The sequence below is a fragment of the Lepidochelys kempii genome, chromosome 2 (assembly GCF_965140265.1).
Source record: "Lepidochelys kempii isolate rLepKem1 chromosome 2, rLepKem1.hap2, whole genome shotgun sequence".
Lineage (NCBI taxonomy): Eukaryota > Metazoa > Chordata > Testudines > Cheloniidae > Lepidochelys > Lepidochelys kempii.
The window spans coordinates 206,837,254-206,859,666 of record NC_133257.1 but is presented as its reverse complement, the minus strand read 5'-3'; the positions used below and the strand labels follow the sequence as shown (position 1 = coordinate 206,859,666).

Sequence of the window (22,413 nt, the reverse complement as noted above, 5' to 3'; positions counted from 1 at the left end):
ACGTGGAAATGGCTAAGGACATCTGGACTTACCTAACAGTGTCCTTGAGTTGAATGGCACACATTTTTTTTTCTTTGTTATATAGATATACAGTATTAGTTATCTTAGAGCTACATTTGATAAGAGAAGAATGGAATAGCAAATATGGCCAATCACTGACAGACGCAATAGTGAAAAGGAAAATACAAAATGTATTATGCTACTTTGCATATAGCTGTGAAAATTAATAGAAATTTCCTCTTTCAAAAAAGGGACTTAATGTACTATTTTTGGGGGGCAGCTACTTTTTCATACTTTGTGTTTTAAACTGATTATTATTATACAACTCAACTGATGTATCAAGTTTGTCTTTCTGGTTTATCATGATGTTTGTTTGCAGCTGATGCACATCTACCAGCTTTTTAGCCATAAGCTTGTACCTTTATTTTGGCTTATACCTAAAAGGGTGGGGAACAATGTTCCCTCTAATTTTTTCCATTCAAGTGTGGAGTAAATTTTATGTGCACTGATGTATGTGCACTACCCGTAGAAACAAAAAACCTAGATATAATAAGAAAAGGAGTAGTTGTGGCACCTTAGAGACTAACAAATTTATTTGAGCATAAGCTTTTGTGAGCTACAGCTCACTTCATAGGATGCATGCAGTGGAAAATACAGTGGGGAGATTTTATATATACAGAGAATATGAAACAATGGGTGTTACAATACACACTGTAATGAGTGTGATCAGGTAAGGTGAGCTATTACCAGCAGGAGAGCGAGGGGTGTGGGGGGAGTTTGGACATCTGATTTTTGTCCATTTATTCTTTTACATAGAGACTGTCCAGTTTGGCCAGTGTACATGGCAGAGGGGCATTGCTGGCACATGATGGCATATATCACATTGGTAGATGTGCAGGTGAACAAGCTTCTGAGAGTGTGGCTGATGTGATTAGGCCTATGATTGTGTCCCCTGAATAGATATGTGGACACAGTTGGCAACGGGCTTTGTTGCAAGGATAGGTTCCTGGGTTAGTGGTTCTGTTGTGTGGTTGCTGGTGAGTATTTGCTTCAGGTTGGGGGGCAATGCCCCTCTGCCATGTACATTGGCCAAACTGGACAGTCTCTACGTAAAAGAATAAATGGACACAAATCAGACATCAAGAATTATAACATTCAAAAACCAATCGGAGAACACTTCAGACTCTTTGGTCACTTGATTACTGACCTAAAAGTGGCAATTCTTCAACAAAAAAACTTCAAAACAGAATCCAAGGAGAGACTGCTGAATTGGAATTAATTTGCAAACTGGATACAATTAACTTAGGCTTGAATAAAGACTGGGAGTGGATAGGTCATTACACAAAGTAAAACTATTTCCCCATGTTTATTTCCCCCCCACCCGCTACTCTTCCTCAGACGTTCTTGTCAACTGCTGGAAATGGCCCACCTTGATTATCACTACAAAAGGTTCCTCTTCTCCCCCTGCTCTTCTGCTGGTAATAGCTCACCTTACCTGATCACTGTCCTTACAGTGTATATGGTAACACCCATTATTTCATGTTCTCTGTGTATATAAATGTCCCCACTGTATTTTCCACTGAATGCATCCGATGAAGTGAGCTGTGTAGCTCACGAAAGCTTATGCTCAAATAAATTGGTTAGTCTCTAAAGTGCCACAAGTACTCCTTTTCTTTTTGCGAATACAGACTAAAATAACTAACATACTCTGAAACTTGTATGCCTTGTAGTCTTTTCATAGTTAGATGTGGCTGTTATGTCCATACTGGATCATGACTAAGGCTAAGAATTTGTCTCTGGTATTTTTATTAAAAGTCACGGACAGGATGTGGCAATAAACAATGAAATCATGGAAATGTGCATACAGTAATGCACTTTTCACTACATCAATACAGGAGCTTTTGAATTGGTATCAAACCTTATATAATTTTAACTACTGACATGATTAACCGTTAGAATGTAAAATGGTCATTTACTAACAGAGCTTTCCATGATTCTGAAACAGCATGCTATATATTGCCAGGTTGTCATCTTTGAGCATCTATCATCTCACAAGATATCTTTGTAAGACTAAAATGATCTCTCGCAGTCTGCGCTGTTAACTGGCAACGATAAACACCTTAGAGCTATTACTTGGAAAGTGATCTTTTGAAGTGCCACAATGTCAGAGTACTTCATTTCAAAAACTGCACTGCTGTAGGTAAAAAACATGGGTTTTGCCAAGTCATTGTCTTCAAACAGGGGAATAGACTCAAACATATTTAGTGATGCAAGGTCAAGAAGTTTGGCCTGATTGGGATCAAACAGTTGGCAGGGTTTAAAAAAACACAACACAGCGGGTTGACAAAACCATTAAGAACCAGTCATATAGGCTTCAGTTTTAACACTGTTTTTGCAAAGGATTTTCTTAGCTAACAGGTTGTCAGTTGTGCCATTGAAGGACTTTTCCCAACTGGCAAGATCAGTCAAATCATTTGCCACCTTATGCATTCTGATCTCTCATAAGCAGTGAGAGTTGCCATTATCCTTGGTGGAAATACTTGAATTGCTGCAATATATCTGTTTTTATTTCTGTTGATTTTGTTAAAGTGACCACATCTTCAACAGATGAACTACAGCTTCACTTCCACTTCTCAAAAAAACCCCACATTATCCTGCAGCTGCCTGGTATGAAAAGGGACAGCTACAAATCAGCTGTTGCACCATGTGATTACTGGGGAAAGGGAATTGCAGGCACTTTCCCTTTTTCCTGCAATGATTGATTGAACCATGCTTTGTGGGCAGGGCAGGCAGTGAATGTACGTTTTACAGAAATAACAAGTTAATTTACTTTTCCAAATGTTTTTCTCCAGATATCGCCCACTAAGTTGAGATGATGTGCAGTGAATGTTATGTGCACTGCATTCAGAAAAAACTCTTTGAGGCTTCATTCCCAGGTTTTGTTCAAACATGCAGCATTGTCATGACAAAAGTAGTGACTTTATCAAAAGGAATTCTGTATTTTTGAACTGACTGCCCTAGCCCTGTTGCCCAGGGCTGACATTGTGAAGGTCACAAAAAATCATGAAATCTGTGACAAACTTGTAGCCTTAATCATGTCAAATAAATTTTGTATTATGTTAGCGAAGGATGGATTTTGACTCTCCCATGCTCCCGACAATTTTGACAAAAAATTAACTGATCCACCTGAAATAGTCTCTTCAACTAGATAATTTTTTTGTGAAGTTGTTTTTTTTAAAGTGGAATATGAAAGGATATCGGGCAACTCCAAGGATTTCCTGAGTTATCACTAATTTTTTTCAAAGTGAAATATTTCACTATTTGAAAAAAAAAATGTTTTGGGGGCAGGGGAGAGGGAGGAACATCTCTCTCAAAATGAATCAGAATCTTCTGTCTCTATAGTTTTTGAATCTTTTGGCTCCAGTCAGAGCTAGTGATTCTAGGTGTAAATGGTGGATGGTAAATTTTGAAGTTAATCAGTTGGGTTTATAAAGGAAACCCTAGTTGTACCCTTACTGTGGAGAAATTACAGTGTCTCAATAAGCTCTAACTTCTGAGAAAAAGAATAGCACATCATTTTCTTTCCATTACAAAAACTACTTTTGAGAACAGAGGACGCTAAATGGTATAGATCTGAGCTTTGATGTTGTTGGGACTACTGAAACAACGAGGAGTCCAGTGGCCCTTTAAAGACAGATTTATTGGGGCATGAGCTTTCATGGGGAAAAAACCCACTTCTTCAGAGGCATGGAGTGAAAATTACAGATACAGGCATAAATATACTGGCACATGAAGAGAAGGGAGTTACCTTATAAGTGGAGAACCATTGCTGATGAGGCCAATTCAGTCAGGGTGGATATGGTCCACTTCCAATAACTGAGGAGGAGGTTGCTTTTGTAGTGAGCCAACGCTTCCAGTCTCTATTCAAGCCCAAATTAATGGTGTTAAGTTTGCAAATTAATTGTAGCTCTGCAATTTCTCTTTGAAGTCTGTTTTTGAATTTTTTCTGTTGAAGTATAGCTACTTTTAAATTGGTTATTGAATGTCCAGGGAGATTGAAGTGTTTATAGATTCATAGATACTAAGGTCAGAAGGGACCATTATGATCATCTAGTCCAACCTCCTGCACAACGCAGGCCACAGAATCTCACCCACCCACTCCTGAGAAAAACCTCTCACGTATGTCTGAGCTATTGAAGTCTTCAAATCGTGGTTTAAAGACTTCAAGGAGCTGAGAATCCTCCAGCAAGTGACCCGTGACCCATCTACAGAGGAAGGTGGAAAACCTCCAGGGCCTCTTCCAATCTGCCCTGGAGGAAAATTCCTTCCCGACCCCAAATATGGTGATCAGCTACACCCTGAGCATATGGGCAAGATTCACCAGCCAGATTCCCAGGAAAAAATTTGCTGTAGTAACTCAGATCCCACCCCATCTAACATCCCATCACAGGCCATTGGACCTATTTACCATGAATATTTAAAGATCAATTAATTACCAAAATCATGTTATCCCATCATACCATCTCCTCCATAAACTTATTGAGTTTAATCTTAAAGCCAGATGGATCTTTTGCCCCCACTGCTTCCCTTGGAAGGCTATTCCAAAACTTCACTCCTCTGATGGTTAGAAACCTTTGTCTAATTTTAAGTCTAAACTTCCCAGTGACCAGTTTATATCCATTTGGTCCTGTGTCCACATTGGTACTGAGTTTAAATAATTCCTCTCCCTCTCCTGGTATTTATCCCTCTGATATATTTATAGAGAGCAATCATATCTCCCCTCATCCTTCTTTTAGTTAGGCTAAACAAGCCAAGCTCCTTGAGTCTCCTTTCATAAGACAAGTTTTCCATTCCTCGGATCATCCTAGTAGCCCTTCTGTGTATCTGTTCCAGTTTGAATTCATCCTTCTTAAATATGGGAGACCAGAACTGCACACAGTATTCCAGGTGAGGTCTCACCAGTGCCTTGTATAACGGTACTAAAACCTCCTTATCCCTACTGGAAATACCTCTCCTGATGCATCCCAATACCGCATTAGCTTTTTTCACGGCTATATCTCCTACTGGCTTTTGTATGTTACCATTCCTGATGTCTGATTTGTGTCCATTTGTTGTTTTACGTAGAGACTGTCCGGTTTGGCCAATGTACATGGCAGAGGGGCATTGCTGGCACATGATGGCATATATCACATTAGTAGATGTGCAGGTGAATGAGCCCCTGATGATGTGGCTGATGTGATTGGGTCCTCTGATGGTGTCGCTAGAGTAGATATGGGAACAGAGTAGGCAACGGGGTTTGTTACAGGGATGGGTTCCTGGGTTAGTGTTTCCATGGTGTGTAGTTGCTGGTGAGTATTTGCTTCAGATTGGGGGGCTGTCTGTAAGCGAGGACTGGCCTGCCTCCCAAGATCTGTGAGAGTGAGGGATCATTTTCCAGGATAGGTTGTAGAACACTGATGATGTGATGGAGAGGTTTTAGCTGGGGATTGTACGTGATAGCCAGTGGTGTTCTGTTGTTTTCCTTGTTGGGCCTGTCCTGTAGTGGGTGACTTCTGGGTACCCGTCTCACTCTGTCAGTCTGTTTCCTCGCTACCCCAGGTGGGTATTGTAGTTTTAAGACTGCTTGATGAAGATCTTGTAGGTGTCTGTCTCTGTCTGAAGGAGACATGCCCTAATAAATCTATTAGCCTTTAAGGTGCCAATGGATTTCTTGTTGTTTTTGTGGATACAGACTAACACAGCTACCCTCTGATAAATTGTCTGTAAAAGTTTAAGGATCAACCCATTAACTGTGAAAGTGTGTTTGTTTTCCTTTTTGTTTGTTTGTTTTCCATCCAAGTGAATAAGGAGAAAAAATAATTATAAGGAATTGCTGTTTGTTTTTTGTTTGCATTTCTTTTGTTAATTGGAACTGGGGACTTACTGTATATAGGTCTCAGAGGAAGAAGTGATATCTATATATATTGTACTTCTACTAATTTGAGTTCCAGTTCAGTTCTCACACAAGAGCTATATTTATGGTCTTATTGGCTCTGTACCATCTGTTTCGTGTGTTACTGCTTTAAAAATAAAAGTCCAAAGGTGGTGGTCTGAATTTAATAGTAATCTTTTTTAGGGTAATCTTTTATATTTACATGTCAAAATGCTGAAAAGGCCATTTACTGCTTATGTCAAACTTGGAAAAGCATTGTTTTAAAAATTCTATCTTGGTCTTGTTTCATATTCGCTCATTTTTTAAACAATACTCAAATGAAAACTGGTTAATCCTGCCTTTGAGTTCACAAATGTCAAGAATTTGTGTAAGTGTTCATAGGATCACATCTTAATAATCAGCCAATTATTTTTCTATAAGAAATGAAGGAAAAATAGACTGTGTGATGTAGTTGAAGAATTGTTTCTAAATATGATTTGTCATGGATAGAGTGGAAAAAAGTCAATTGAGAGAAATAATTAAGGTGTAACTATAGAACAAAATATTTGAATCTGTTACTTCCCTTTAAAGCTGTGATTTCAGGATTTTGTGTTGCCTGGATAACACTACAACACACACTAATGCAATGAATGGAGACTGGTTTATCACTCTGTTCCACTGTTAGTCATGTCAGCTGTTATGGTTGAGATACACAAACCAAACTTGTCTTGGCAGTCTTAAAAACATCTTTCAGATTTGGGATTGGGGCCCTCTGGACACTGTTACTAAGTTGTTTCACAGTCCACCATTTCCCCCCCATATATGGAGTAGGGAGCCAGGCGCTGTGCAGTATTACCTGCAGAATGCTTTTGCTTTGCAGACTGCCAGGGTGGGGCATATAGTAGCTTCTATCCCATACCTGCAGAATTCCATCCCCCAGTCTTATTTGTACTGTGTGTGAGGAGAAGTTTGCCACGAAGACAGAGTCTGGGTTTATTTTTTTACCCCTTTATTTGTAATTGAACTAAAAGTAGTTTTGAATGTTCTGATTGACAAATCAGACATATTTTGGCTTTTTGGATCATCAGGCTCCTTGTTATGTTTTAATCTGTCTGTGTACTGTGACCTCTGTTTTGGGATTCTAGATTTACCACAGGAAGTGTCAATGTAAAACAACAAAGGATATGGAATAAATAACTCGGAGTGTTTAACAGTCTCCCTCAACCTTACACCCACATAATCTAAATTAATACTAATACAAATGAACCCAAACATGTGCTACCTTTGTTGGTTAACAATAGGTACCTGTGAATCTTAGGCAGAGTCAGCTAGCTTCTTGTGGCTGTTTTTTTTTTTTTAAATGACGTGCAAGTCCTCTGTCTCAAATAGAACCTCCTTCCCTGCCCATTGAAAAGTATGTTTCACCAGGCGTCAGATAAACTCCTCATCACAGATCGGTTCCCATTTGTGATTTGGACTGCTCCCTCCCGCCCACCTATACACCAGCGAGGAGAATTGGCTACTCAAGAGTTCTCAAATTTCATTGCACCATGACCTTCTGACGACAAATTACTACATGACCCTAGCAGCGGGGGGCTGAAGCCTGAGCCTGCCCGAGCCCCGCCGCCCCGGGCTGGGGAAGGGGGCTGAAGCCTGAGCCTAAGGGCCCCAGTGGGGGGCCTGTAACCTGAGTCCCGTCACCCAGGGCTGAAGCTGTTGGCCCTGGGTTTCGGCCCCAGGCCCCAGCAAGTCCAATGCCAGTCCTGACGACCCCATTAAAATGGGATTGCGACCCTCTTTGTGGTCCTGACCCATAGTTTGAGAACCGCTGGGCTACATGAACCACAATGAGGGTAATTCCAGGTGAATTGACCAGTAGACAAATAGAGTAGCTTCTCTGGTCCTCGTCCCCCCACACACACAATGAGGCACAGTATTGCTGCCCTACCACTGTGAGTGATGAGAAATAAAGGAGCTCCAGTCCACTTCGCTTCCAGAGTTGCAATTTTAGGGGACCCTAAGAGCCTTAAACCTACAGTGGGCTTGTTAACCAATATTCTCAGGGAAACATGGGGATATGTCTCCTCTTCCTCAGTGATAGTTTCCTCTGTTGCATTTGCAATTGGTTTTAGATGACTGTTTATCTAAAACTATTCTCCTCAAATTTATCTTTCCCATTTTAGCTCTTCATTTTCAGAAGGCTGTTAGCTTTCCTTCAGAGATGATTCAAATGTCATTGTGAAGAGATCATATCCAGGTCACTGCTGGGGTACAGTGTGATTTTTATAATCCCCGTGTCTGTGACAGTATAATCTGTTGCCATAGAGAAGATTATGATGGTAAGAGTATTTTGTGGTTATAAGATGCACTGTGAACCTCCAAGCCAGATCTTAAAAAGGATCTTGTGAAAATGATAAAATAAGTTACCAAAAGTCCTTTCATCAGACAAACATTACTTTCAGTATCTAGTAAGCAAATATTTTATCTCCTTGACTTGCTCTTCTATTTGTAGTATTACTTTTGAGAATTCGGGGTCTGATCCTGCCATCCCACTCTGAAAACTCCCACTGTTGTTAATAGAATTGTTTCCTACTTAGAGACTTCAGAATCTGGCCCATGGCAGGATCCTGTATACCCCACAACAAGCTGGAGTTAATCTAATGTAAATTAGGTAATAGTGCGAGTTATGTGAACTTCACCTTTACTGAGATGTATAAAAAAGTCTTACTGAGTTTTAAATAGTGATTTATATTTCCTTCCCTGAATTATCTGTTCAGAAATAGGCCAGGAGGATTAATTTGCCTATACTCAACTTGGCTGTTGTTTTGTTTGTATCTAAATTGCCGTTAATCCTGCCTTCTATTGAATATCAGTTATTTAACCTGATCAATAAAAATTAAATATGTAAAAACACTAATTCAGAACAAAGTTTCAGAATGGGCTATTATACTTCTATATAAATCTATGCCAATTGAATAGGAAAAGGATGCTTTCATATTCAGAAAATAGTTAAGATTTCAAGAAAATACTAGGAGACTCTCTACCCTTCTTCCATTATTCTCCCCATTCATTCCTCTTAAAAAATTATGCTGATTACTGCCTTTTTGCAGGATGCTATATGCTAATAACCAGCAAGAACTGCCATTTAAAGTGATGAGAGAGTTTCAAAATGACTTCTATAAAATGACCAGGAGCACAGTGAGGAAGTTTACTTCAGTACTTTCCAGCATTTGTTTTAGAGTTGGAAATGTTAGGAAAAATTAGAAATTGCTTCATTTCCTATTAAACTGAAATGATCATGACTGCTTACTGAGGAATCAGTTTCTGAATTTCAAAGTTGACATTTTTCTCCAGTTAAAAGACCAAGATTTAAAAAAACCCTCCAGTTGGTCTTCAAAAGTGAAGGCCTTCATTTAGTATCTGCTTGTGGAAGGGCAACTAGTTATTTAATGTAGTAGTCTGTATATGTGAGTGAAAAGTAGCTTCTGCAGAATAGGTTAGTTAGGAAAACTGAACAGTGTGTGTTCATAAAATGTATCTCTTCTAAATTTTAAAATCACAGTAAAATTTGGGGACACTTCACCTTTAGTAATTTTGTCCTTGGTCTGTATTTTAATACAGAACTGTAAAGAATACTTCCAGTAGGTAATGCTTGGTTATGTAGTAGGTTTTCTTCAGTGTGTATTTGAAGAAATCAAAAAATAAGTATAGCACATGTTTGGAATCACCATTTCTCCCTGAAATTTAATTCAAATTTCAAAAACGAAAGCTTTGACTCAAAGCCTTAAAGACTAAGCATCTAAATGAGACTTAACTGTTTTGAAGAAATATACGTGAAAACTTCTGGCAGAGGAGGATACAATGAAATGTGTTAGCTCTTCCTACAAGTGAATTGTGAGGTTCTCAAGTGTCTGTTCCCAGAACTTCAAGAAGAATTGGTTTGAAAACCCACAAAAGCAAAATCGTCAATACTTAGTTATTATTGATTCTCACAGAATAATGTAAAAATATCATGTCTGTGCAAAGATATTGGAAATTTCATGTTTGATTTATTCCAAAAGTATTTTATAGTGATGTTACTTAGAGTATTTTCCCCAGGGCAGTATATTTGAAACATACCTTTGTAAGGTACCAGTTTGGAGATGTCATGGATGCCTTTTTCTTTTAGCTAAGATTAGGGTCAAGAGTTAGTTGGTTCCATTTTGGTGGTTGAGAATTTTTCCAATTTGTTGCTGAACTATCAAAGATGCTTGCTAATCACTATAACTTCTGCCAGAAGGATTGTACGCTTAAGAGCATTTCTTCATAGTTCCTCCTCCTCCTAGTGTTGGAGTGAACACAGGAAGTGCTATAGTAGATCAGCCTAGTTTGGTATTCTGTCTCCAGTGGGAGATAGTACTAGATGCTTTAGCAGAGAGTAAAAGATACCCTCTAGTGGATAACTATGGAATAATCTGTCCAGAAATGTCTTGCTTACTGTCATTTTTAGTTGTCTTGTTAGCTGAAGGGCTTAGGTTTATATTACTTTAAAATCCTGTAGCTATTCTCATTTTCCATAAAAAGGAGCTGGCATAATTTAAAACTGGTTCTCCTTTACAAATTGAGATTATTTTGACTCTAGTCATAAAGGAAGATTTGGCATAAACTTTACATAGAAATCTTGACCGCTTAAGTTCACTTGTTTACTCCACTTTTCTTTCTGAAGGGCTGCCTTCTTGCTTTTCAAAAATGGTGAAAACTTGTATTGGAGAGGCTATGAAAGGAGAGGTGGCCACTCATATTCACTAGTAAGGCCCATTTACCAGAGTTTTGGCTAGGTAATAAGACTTTTTTAATATCATATCACAGGAAAACTCTGTACAATCTGATTTTTTTTTCTTTCCTATTTTTCGTTATGCTATTAATTTGTGCCCATTGCTTTGTGATAATGGCTTTGATAATTAGGGGATTTTCTTCCCACAAAACAGAATTCCTGTATTTCAGATCCATGGAACTCTAGTTCAGGAAATCATACTTAAATCCTCTTTTAATCACTAGAGAACTTCTGTAAAGAAAAACAGTATCCCACATGATACAAACGAATAGGAAATAAGTGAAAATCATTGAATCATACTAATTGGAGAAAGGATCAAATTGTTCCAATAGATCTTTTCTTTCTGCAAGGGCTTGTTATGGGATCCCTCCCAATAGAGGGCAGATGAGATATTAAACTGCCTAACATACACGTGTAAAATTAGGGATAATATTGAAATCAGTGGGCCAGACTTTCAGCCCAGTTGTTTTTCATGTAATTGGAATGCACCTAATGAAGAGTCAATGTTCCAGTACAGCGTTAGTCTTAAAGTCAACACCTGTGACTTTGCAGTGATTGGCAAAGGATTTGAAATCCATTGTTCTGGGACTGCATCAATCTTGTATCCCAATCTATTCCTGCTTTTTCAATGGAGAAGATAGCACTCCTAACCCTCCAAAAGCTTATTTCTTCTTGCATTGTGATAAAGATGTAGTCAATATTGGCATAGGTTGTCTCCTTATCTAAGTAGTTAAAATGTCTCTTTATTTTTGTATTTACTGATGTCTCTATCAAATTGCAATTTAATGTATAGTAAAAACTGTCTGGTGTTTAATTTATGATATAAAACTCTTTTATTGCATTAGGTAACAGCTAAATAAGATCCATACTAAAATTGACATACTTGTTAAATATTCCTAATTTGTAATCATTAGTCAATCTTTTTTCTGTATGGCAAAACTCAAGTATGCGGGTTACAGTGTGTTGTAAAGATCAGACCATGCTATCTTAACTGTGTGTAACATATTACTCTGCTTAGGTTTTTCTCTTTTGGTTGTTTTCTTTTAGGTTGGTTGGAGTACTGCTCGAGACTATTATACGTTTCTGTGGTCACCTACGCCAGAAAATTATGTGGAAGGATCAACTGTTAACTGTGTGCTGTCTTTTCAAGGTGAGCAAGTACATACTTGGTAAATCAGCATCTTTATGGATTTGATATTATATTGCTAATTTTTGCTGTTTAAAAACAGCAGTTATATTAATTTAACTGTACATTTATTGAATTGTTAAATGTGCTGAGGATGTATAGTGTCTCCAAGTTTAACAGAGAGAACTTGGACTTAAGAGTGGAATATTCCATGTCTATTTCTTTTTCACATGTTCTTCTCACATTTTACTAATTTTTATGAGACGTTTGAGAGAATATTCCCTTTTGCAGACTATCTGTTTCTATACTTCAAGCTTCAGGGAAATTATAATGGTGAATTTGTGATTTCACATATTGTTACATAGCAACAGACTGTTGGTAAATGACCGATCACAGGAGAACCATGTTGCCTGGAAGGTGTAGTCCAACACTTTTTTTTTTCAATAAAGAGAAAAAAGAATACAGAAAATGACTTGTTCAATCATTTGGGTTTTTTAATACCGTTAAACATCGGAACAGGTTGGTGGTGGTCCTCCCTCACCCTTCGCTGGGTCTGTGGGAGACCACTCTGCCTCACTTATAGACATTCTTTGGAAAAGTTGCTCTGATGTTGAAGCCCCTCGTTAAATTGAGAGTGATGTTCAGGTTAAGACACAACAGAGCGATGGAAATGAAATTCTTCTTTCCAAATTTTCAGTTTTTTTCTTTCATTTAAGATTTTCTGTCCTATTCCAGGTTCCCTCAAATGTAACTTTCCTACCAGTCTTTTTATCACATATATTTTTGTATGCTATCTTTATCTTGAAGAAATGTTTCAAAATGCCCATGTTACTTTTGAAATATTGCCTGTGTTGCCTTTGGTTTCTAAAATTGAATGTTCCTATTCCTCACATCTCTCTCACTTTGTGAAAAATGAATTTGGGTAGTAAAACATTGTCAGAATATTTTATTCTCTAGTTGTGAGAGAAGATGCACTCTTCCCTCTTTAGCATCTAAGATTCATCAGGCATCAGTGAACAGAAATATAGAGCACTCGGAGATGGGGAAGAGATGGGTATGTGATTACTGCTTGAAGTAGGGGTGGTTATATCTGTGTGCTTTTGAGTTAAGTATAGAATTAAGATATTGAACAATAATATAAGAATGACAATTTGAGTCATCCGGTGTTGCTGAAAGCTGCTTTGGAGGCAAATATTATGTATGGTTCTAACTACAAGACCAAGTGTTGAATAATGTACTACTACATAGAAAAATGGCTTACAGAGTGGTGGTGTGTTGCCATCAACTGTGTGACTTCAGTGTATAGAGTGAAGTGTTAGTGTTTATCCTTCAAGGATTTGGAGAAGATGCTTGGAGCTGGAGAGATGGCAAAACATCATATGAGCTGTGTGGATTGATTTCAGGAGTAGGAATACAACTTAGGTTTTTACTTTGCCAGCAGAAGATTCAGGATCACTTATGTAACCTGCCCATGCACTAAGTGTATCTGATCTGAAGAGAAATGACAGTGACGCTTCCATGAAAGATTCTCACAGTACCATAAATGTATCCAATCTCAGATTGCTCCCTTTTAGAGATGCTCTTGGGCATCTGATTTAGCTTGTTTATATGGCGAAAAGTATCTCCATTCAGCTTAAGTTTGAGTACTTGTGTGTGGATGCTTTATAGTCCCAGGCCCTCTATCTCAAGCCACTAAAAAACAGTTCAGGATTTAGACAGGTTCTGTGAGACACAACCAAAGTTGCATCCACTTTTAGAGGATTTGACTGGTAGCTGAGGATCTAGTTACTTGCATTTACAAATCGCTAGCTTTGTGGGGTGTGGTGTGGTGTTGTGGGTTTGGTTTTTTTTGTCTACCACCAACTACTAGCAGCATTTATGTCTTATGCCTAAACTGAAGGTTCGGCAAATAGTCCAAACAGTTGGGAAGTTTTGTTTTTAAAATCTGAGATAGTGTGGAGTGCTTAAGGAAAAATACATCACATTCTAGAGCTACTGACGTCTCGTTTCTGAGGCTGAATTATTAGATTTTTATTCTTTATCAGTCACCCAAAAGCATGCTAAAACCTTTGGACATATAGCAAGACAGATCTCTGCCCCAAAGAACTTTCATGTAGACAAAATACAGATAGGGGAATGCAACAGAAAACAAGGTTTTTGACTGGCTTTGGTTGATTAGTTAGCTTGTTAGTTCCATGATATCTATTGTAATTTAGTATTTTTAATCTATGTTATATTACTAAGAGGTCATTTTAAATGGTTGGAGAAACATAGCTCTCTTGAAGTTTTTGAAGAATCTTGTTTAGAATATTTTGAAATACCTTTGAGTTTTGGCATTTCTTTACATCAGTGAAAGTTCTGAAATAAATATTTTTTAGATTTCAGTTATCAAATATATGTTTTTAAATTTGTTTACATACTCATGTAGACTTGTTATATGTGGTCATAGGGTTTGTTTTCTGTGAGGTTTAGAGGAACAGAAATGAAAGGAAGAGAATGGTAAGAACTCCATTTTGGTATCAAAATGTAAACCGTGATTTTCTTTAGAAAATTCCCAAAAAATCCACCTTCTGTGCTTTTTTAGGAGTTCTTAGTAGTGTAAACTCAGGTTTTTTTTTGTCTTCTTATTTGTGGCCTCCTCACTCATTGTTCTGAGGCCTGTTTTCCCGGTCATGTTGCACTGCTTGATGTGCTGGTGGTCAAATTGTGTTCTCTAAACTAATAGCACAACACACAAGACTGGTGCAGCACAGCTGGAAGTGGTGGAGTGGCAATGTGGCATGACCTATTACTTTGTGCCCTGCATGGTGATAAAGATTACAAGATACCACATACCATTCTAAAAGGTTGTTGATATTGTAAGAACAGAATGCATAACAATATATCTGGTTTTTTTCAGCTTGTTAAAGAATGTACACACAAATTGGGCTAATAAGTTATTGAAAGGCCAGTTAAGTTCAGATCCTCAAAGGTATTTAGATTCCTAATTTCCACTGAAATCAATGGAAGTTAGGAGCCTAAATATTTTTGAGGAACTGGGTCTTGGTTCTCTTTGCTGCTGTTTTAATCTGTGCACGTCTGTTCTATATACTTTTGTAATTCTTAACTGAGGACTGCAGTCTGTAGAAACTATGTAATTGTGAAATCACCACTTTCATTTTTACTGTTTAAAAAACAAACCCCAGTTTCCAACTTTGAAGGAAAGAGCTTTCTTTTCACTAACCTGAAATGGCAGCTGCACTAATTGGAACTACAATCTCTGAATGTAATGTAGTCATCTTTACAGTACTCCTTTTTAGCCACAGTCAACTTCAGTCAGCTGTGTATTGCTTCCTACAAACAGGACAGTAATGTAATGTTCAGTACCCAATGCTGATGGTTGATCTGTGACCAGAATCCTTCATATGGCTATTCATTTTTTTTCTTTCTTAAAAGTGATTGATCTGCACTCCAATGTAGCTGTAAATGGCTACAGCATGGGCTCCCTCTCTTCCCCTAAACAAATTTGCCAGTATTGTCCTGAAGTGGTCACATTTAATGGCGAGACAAGAGTTTTTGGTCCAAAGTCCATTTCAGTCTGTCAAAAAATCGTATGCAGAGTTGTAGCCATGTTGGTCCCCGGATATTATAGAGTCATGGTGGGTGAGGTAATATCTTTTATATGACCAACTTCTGTTGGTGAGAGAGACAAGATTCAGGTCCTGAAGAAGAGCTCTGTGTCAGCTCGAAAGCTTGTCTCTCTCACCAAAAGAACTTGGTCCAATAAAGATATTACCTCACCCACCTTGTGTATTGAACAGTTGTCATTTTGTTCTAATATTTTACCCAGTTGCCAGGGTAGATCTTTGTAAAGTGAAAGCCTGTCAACTAGGAACTAAATAGTGATCACCAATTGCTTTTACAGAGTCCCAAACAGCCATTGAATGGAAATGACTGTGGAGTTGGGTAGATTCAAACTGCTAGTGCCTTTAAAAGTAAAAGGATCCATATCCATTACCAGTCCATAGTGTGATCCAATCCCCTGATGAGCAGTGAAATTTCAAATAAAATTTAATCTGCTATATTCCCTTGTTCAAAGTCCATCATTCTTATAAAGCCTGCCAGATTTTAACCTCTCTAGCATTCAAGCTATTTCCCAGTTGCATATTGGAAAATATTTTAAGTCTGAGCTCATTAAAATTTATAGGAGTTTAATTAGCCAAGATTATTGGATGGGAAAGAATCTTGTGCAGCATGCTTTAGGATATTTTAGATTTAGCAATTAGGTGTTTTGGAAGAACTGCACTGTTGAGATTCTGTTCTCTCCAATGCCTGGTCAATGCTGGGGAAATTTTCCAAAATATTCTAACTGGTTTTAAAACTGGTTTGGGTCAACCAGTTTTAAAACGTGCTGGGGTCACAGTGTATGCCCTGGTGGCCAGAACCATTTTTACTGCAGCTCCAACTGATTTTAACATTGGGTCACTAAATTAGTTTCAAAACTATTTAGAAATTTGGAATAATGTACCCAGCATAGACCAGGTCCCAAAGCGTAGGACTCTTCTGCACTTGATAGTAAGGTGATATTCCTTCAGTCACAGCAAATCTCACTAACAATGTTTTTCTTTTTTACATAAATAATTCTGAGAAGTGGTCCCTCTAAATTTTCTTTGTTCTGAGTGGGCTACAAAGTCCACTGAGCGCTACAATTTTATCCTTTGTTCTTTTTTTAAAAAAGCGTTCTATTGTATTGCATTGAAAAGGGTAAAGTGACATTTCAGTAATAGGTTTCAGAGTAGCAGCCGTGTTAGTCCGTATTCGCAAAAAGAAAAGGAGTACTTGTGGCACCTTAGAGACTAACCAATGCTCTAATAAATTGGTTAGTCTCTAAGGTGCCACAAGTACTCCTTTTCATTTCAGTAATACATATACATATTGGATATACGGACATACATATCAGTGGTTTGAGTACCTATTAACTTTCAAGACTTTTAGAGTTGAAAACCACCCAAAGTTATAAACCCAGGAAGGTAGGAGCCTCGAGCTTTCCTTCTGGGAGCCCCCCTGCTGTTTCCTCCCAGAAGCCCCAGCTCCTCCCCATTCTGTTCATTACTCCTCCATGCTGGCTCAGGGGCTTTGTTACGGGGGAGAGATTTTAGGATCTTCCTCTCTCTGCCCCACCGCCAGCTGTACTGCTCTCCTTCCCCCAGGATCCAAGGCAGGGAGTTAACTTCAAAACTCGGAGCACCACTGCCCCAGCAGCGATGGCAGCACAGCTTCCCATCCCTCCCGCTGCGCTGCAGAGCCGTGTTGCTGGGGGCTCATTTCAACACCACCAGCCCTTAGATACTGCTGTCAGCAGCAGGGGCCAGGCTCTCTGTAGCCAGATCCATGTGCCCCAGGACTGGACCATGAACAGCCTTCCTGCCCCTCCACCCTACCTAAATGGTGCCCCTGAGCTCTGCCTCCCCCATCCCTCCTGGCTTGAGGATTTCTGCGGTACCAAGAGAAGCTGCTATGAGCTCTGGCAGGCAGAGCGGGACCTGGGTGCTGACTGCACTCCCTCCAGAACCCCGACTCCTGCACCCCACTCCTTACCGCTCCTCCCTGCTGGCTCAAGGCTTGTGAACAGTGCCTGGTGCCAAGAGGAGTTTTCATGGGTTCTGACAGGATGAGGGCCTAGGTGCCAGCCATGTGAGATGTGCAGTAGATACCACTACTGTATAGCCGTGTGTGCGCACAGCTTAAAAGAACAGGATTAGTAAGAGCCCCGCAAATCTGCGGATATTCACTTTATATCTGCAGATGCTGATATCCGTCAACCATTTTTGTGGGTTGTGGATGGATACGGATCCAAATTTTGTATCCACTAATCTAATGATTAGTGAGTATTGTGAGATCAGCAGGTGACTTGAAGCATGAGATTTTAGGAACATAAGACACAAACTGCAAAGGACCTGTTGTCCCTAGGGTTACCAAGTCCTGTCCCCATCACCACAGGCAACCCTTTCATTCAGTCCCACTCGTAAATTTGTTAATTAAGTTGTTTGTCCTGAAAACTCCTATTGGGAGACTGTTCCAGAATCTCACTCTTCTGATAGTTCTTCTTCTAGTTTCCAGCCTGAATTTATTCATGGCTAAGGCTAAGATTTTTGTCATGGATATTTTAGTAAAAGTCACAGACAGGTCACGGGCAATAAAGAAGAATTCAGCTGTCCCAGACTTCTACTAAAAATATCCATGATAAAATAGGAAGGGACTGGGCAGCTGTGGGGTGGCTGGGAGCTCTGAGGCCTCCTGTGGCAGGCCAGGGGCTGCAGGGGTCCCCGTGGCAGCAGCACGGAGTGCCGGGGTCCCCCTGAGCTGCTGCAGTGGCGGGGGAGCTGCCAGAGTCCCCCTGCCCTGTGGCGGCGGCTGGGGAGCTGCAGGGTGCCCCTGCTGCCCATGGTGGCTGAGAGCTTGGGGGCCTGCTACCTCAGGTGGTGGGGGTACCTCACAGCTCTCTGTCGCTTTGGGAGGCAGCAGGACCCTGCAGCTCCCAGCTGCCAGGGCTGAAGTCATGGAGGTCTTTGGAAGTCATGGATTCTGCGACCTCTGTGACAACCGTAGCCTTATTCATGGCCAGTTTATATTCATTTGTTTTTGTGCCAGCATTGTCCTTTAGCTTAAACAACAGAGAGTGGGGAGAACTATCTATGCCTCTGATGATTTATAGAGAGAAATGAAATCCCCTTTCAGTTTTCATTTTGCTAGGCTAAACAAGCCAAGCTCTCTTCTCATAAGAGAGGTTTCAGAGTAGCAGCCATGTTCATCTGTATCCGCAATAAGAACAGGAATACTTGTGGCACCTTTTGTTTGTGGCAACTGTTAGTCTCTATGGTGCCGCACATACTCCTTTTCTCATAAGAGAGGATCTTCATTCCCGTCATCGTGCTAGGAGCTGTTCTGTGCACCTGTCGTTCAGAAGTAGTTATGTTGTATAACGTCTTGCTTCTAGAAATGCTGGGCTCTGATTTAATTGGTGAATGAAAACCAAGTATATGGGAGAGTTAAAAGGGAAGTGGTGAGAGCTTCAAGGTTATTTTTATGCCTGTTAAGAAGGAGAATGGGTAGGTACACCTAACACACTGACTGCACCTGGAATATATGCAGATAATTCCCACTGGCTACTGCCACTTCCAGGGGACCAGAAGGGAAGGTGGCACGGGCAAACTTTTCCCCTTCTCTTCCCCCCCACCCCCTTTTGTCCTGTAATAGTGTTAGATGGAATCCTGTGGGTGAGAGTGAATGAGCTGTAAAAGAAGGTGAAGAGATTATACATTTCAGCAATTGTGGAATTGGCAGCTTAAAGGTACATGCGTTAATGGGGTATATTGCTGAAAGAGGCAGAGATAAGGTTGCATGGGCAATCTTAACTGTGCGTTTCCTAGTTTTCAGATGTTTGTTTTGCCCAATTCAGTGGTCTTCAGGAGGATGACATACGACCAAGAAACTTAACTCTCTGCATTGATGTAGTTTTTAGACATTGAATTATACCATAATTTACACTTAGTTTTGCTTTATTGCTTAAGTTAAACCAACATATAGGAATCATAATTGTGTACTGTGTGCAGCAGTTCTTATGATCAGTTTGTTGCCATGTAAAATGTTCTGTTTTACATGTTAATTTTTCTTTCTTTAGGATACTATCTACCAAATGATGATGGAGAATTTTACCAGTTCTGTTATGTAACCCATAAGGGTGAGATCCGTGGAGCAAGTACCCCTTTTCAGTTTCGAACCTCTTCTCCTGTTGAGGAATTGCTGACAATGGAGGATGAAGGAAATTCTGATATGTTGGTGGTGACCACAAAAGCTGGACTTCTTGAGGTTTGATTCAACAAACTCAGAAATGTTATCCATATTCTTATTTATATATATTTATTTCTGGTTTTATCTGTAGGACTTGGTGAATTAACTTTATATAAAAATATAAAGCTAAGCAGATTCCAAAGGTTTTTGATGCCTAAAACTTGAATGCGGATCTTGTTGCAGAAGATACTTGTAAAATACATGAATTCAAGTTTAAACTTAAGTGCTCAGCATGGCAGTGAGCATAGCATAAAAAGTTAAGTAGCTATATTTATAGGTGTCATTTTGTGCTTCACTTCCTTGTCTTTCAACTGCATAAATAATCCAAGGCATTCCTGTGGGGTTTGTTTGTTTGTTTGTTTTTAATCTGTGTTCCCTCTGAAAGAGCCCTAAAGCAAAAAAAGAAAAATTCAAGCTGCATAGTACCCAGATGCCTAGCAAGTCAAAAATCTTTTATTTTCTCCAAGCAATGATCTGTTATCTTCTGCCTCCCACAATTGCATCCATTTAGTGATGGTATCACAAATGCCTACAAAGATGCGCCCAGTGACAATCCCACATTTTATTTGTGGTCACTACTTCATAACAGAAAAAGGCAATTTCTTTGTTGAAATTGTTTGAACTAATTGGCAAAATCACTCTACATCTTCTTCCCATGCTTCAGATTTGATTGATGTTTCTAACTTGCCTTCAGATGTTGTGTTTGTGCCACTATCTAGATTATTGTTAGTCATCTGTGCTAGTTGGTTTGGGGATTTCAAGTACTGGGGATAAAAGGGACTTTATACAATGCAGGGTATCTAGCTGGGGTAGCTTACCTTCCCTGTCTTTTTTGCTGTCTGGTGAAGAATGGGTATTCAGATCAGTCTGCATTCCATGTCACCAGAATCACAGAAAAAGAAATTCCCACTTGAATTCCTGTCTGTAATTCTGTTATATGCTTCATTTGTCTTTCCTTCACTTTGGCTATGTCTACATTCAGGATTTTGTGAAGTTCGACCCAGCATTGCTGTACCACATGTAGACAACTTCTCACGGCAGGTTTAGATGATAGCATGCTAAAAACACTGCTTCTAGGTCTTGCATAGCTCTTCCACTGTTGCTAGCACTGGTGGAGCAACAATAATACTTCATTGAAGGGTGAGGAAAATTCACAGAAACGTGAGCATAAGTAAAGCCCACAACAAAATTTGGTTGTCTAGTACTAATCAAAGTTTCTGAAATTTCACAAACTAGGGAAGAGAGAGAGCATGTTAAGCTGATGTAGCCAGGGGGTGCATACTTTTTAGCTTCTGCTGGTTGTCATCTAGTCCAGTGCTACTCAAAGTGGTGGTCCACGGACTGGTGCCGGTCCACGAGCCATTGGCTGCCGGTCTGCGCGCACATTTGAAAAAAAAATTGCCGGTCCCCCACATCGGGTAGCTTGAGAAGCACTGACTAGTCTAGTGCTTGACTGATGTGATGGAAAGTAACACACATTAGTTTCTAATGGTTTGATGGGAGGAGGAGTCCTGTGGGGGAAAAATCACCTGAAAAGAATATTTATTCTGTTTTCTAGTTTAAAATTGAAAAAACAATGAGAGAAAAAGAGGAGCTGTTAAAGGTAGCTACTGCTCTGGAAAAAGAAACTGTACAACTTAGAGATCAACTTGAAAGACTGGAAGAAGAACTTAACCATGAAAAGCAGAGATGTGATCAACTTCAAACAGAGCAAAAGGTTAGTTATATAACTGATTAAAGCTGACTGCATAACATGTGTAATCCACCTTTTTCAAGAACTAACTAAACTGGATGGAAACCAGCTATCAAAAAACCCTCAGCAATTAGAGGGTTAAACAGTTTACACTTAGTTAGGTCAATTTCTATTACCCTCTATCACTATTCTTTTTGTGTTGTAAAATGGTTAAAATACTTCAGGATTTTGGTACCAGGCTTGATGAAATAATTGATGACAACTGTTACAAGATGTTTGACATTTAATTGTAGAGTTCATAATGGGAAAAATAGTTGAGGTAGTTCAGTTTGCTTGTGTTACTTTAAAATAGAGGAAGCGTTTCCAAATTCATTCCAAGCAATGGGCTCATAGAACACAGCATTAAAAGGGTACTAAATTTCAAAAAAGCAAATTCTAGGGAATTAAGGAACTTAAGTTTTAGCTAGCAGTTCCATGACAAAGCGTACTTATGGGGAATGAAAACTATTTGGGTTCGCTTCTCTGAAGGATGTGTCAAAGATCTGAGGGTAAAAGAAGTCCTAGCATTAGAAATGGCAAAAGCTGAGAAATCTAAAAATGAATATACAGTGTCAGGTAAGGTTTGCAGGGGAAATAAGAGTAGCAAAAACCAGAAAGAACTAATGGTTGTAATTAGGAATAAGAATCACTTCTCAGTGTATACCAGGGAGGAAACAAATTACTCTAGGCAGAGTATTTATAGATTCTTAATCAATTATTAAAATATAATGCTTTTTTTAAAAAAAAACTATTTTTAAGAAGGAAATAAAGTTGGGGGACAGACATGAGGTGATGGCATGGACAACTTTGAAGTAATGAAGCCTGTATAATATAGCTGTGGATAAAAAGGAGTTAATAGAATACTTGTAAAATGTCTGTATGTACAGATCAACAGTTCTGAATGATATAGCCAGGGATCTGAAGAGATTCTGCTGAATACCTTAACGAAACTTTTGTAATTTACTTTTGAAGAGTCATGGTGAAATGGACAGGTGCTAGTA

The 22,413-nt window shown here is 39.2% G+C and overlaps 1 protein-coding gene across 5 annotated transcripts in view; it reads left to right on the top strand.

The window, feature by feature from the left end:
- The window catches only part of TAX1BP1 (Tax1 binding protein 1), a 98,078-nt gene that overhangs the window by 12,403 nt on the left and 63,262 nt on the right, over positions 1-22,413 (top strand). For 3 of the 5 annotated variants that reach the window (XM_073333618.1, XM_073333619.1, XM_073333617.1), the window contains exons 3-5: positions 11,772-11,874; positions 19,511-19,698; positions 21,239-21,397. In XM_073333618.1, the coding sequence (XP_073189719.1) occupies positions 11,772-11,874; positions 19,511-19,698; positions 21,239-21,397 (450 nt within the window). Of the gene's footprint in view, positions 1-11,771; positions 11,875-19,510; positions 19,699-19,761; positions 19,937-20,007; positions 20,821-21,238; positions 21,398-22,413 lie in introns of those variants that run through there. The other 2 variants (XM_073333622.1, XM_073333620.1) reach the window with 2 other exon arrangements.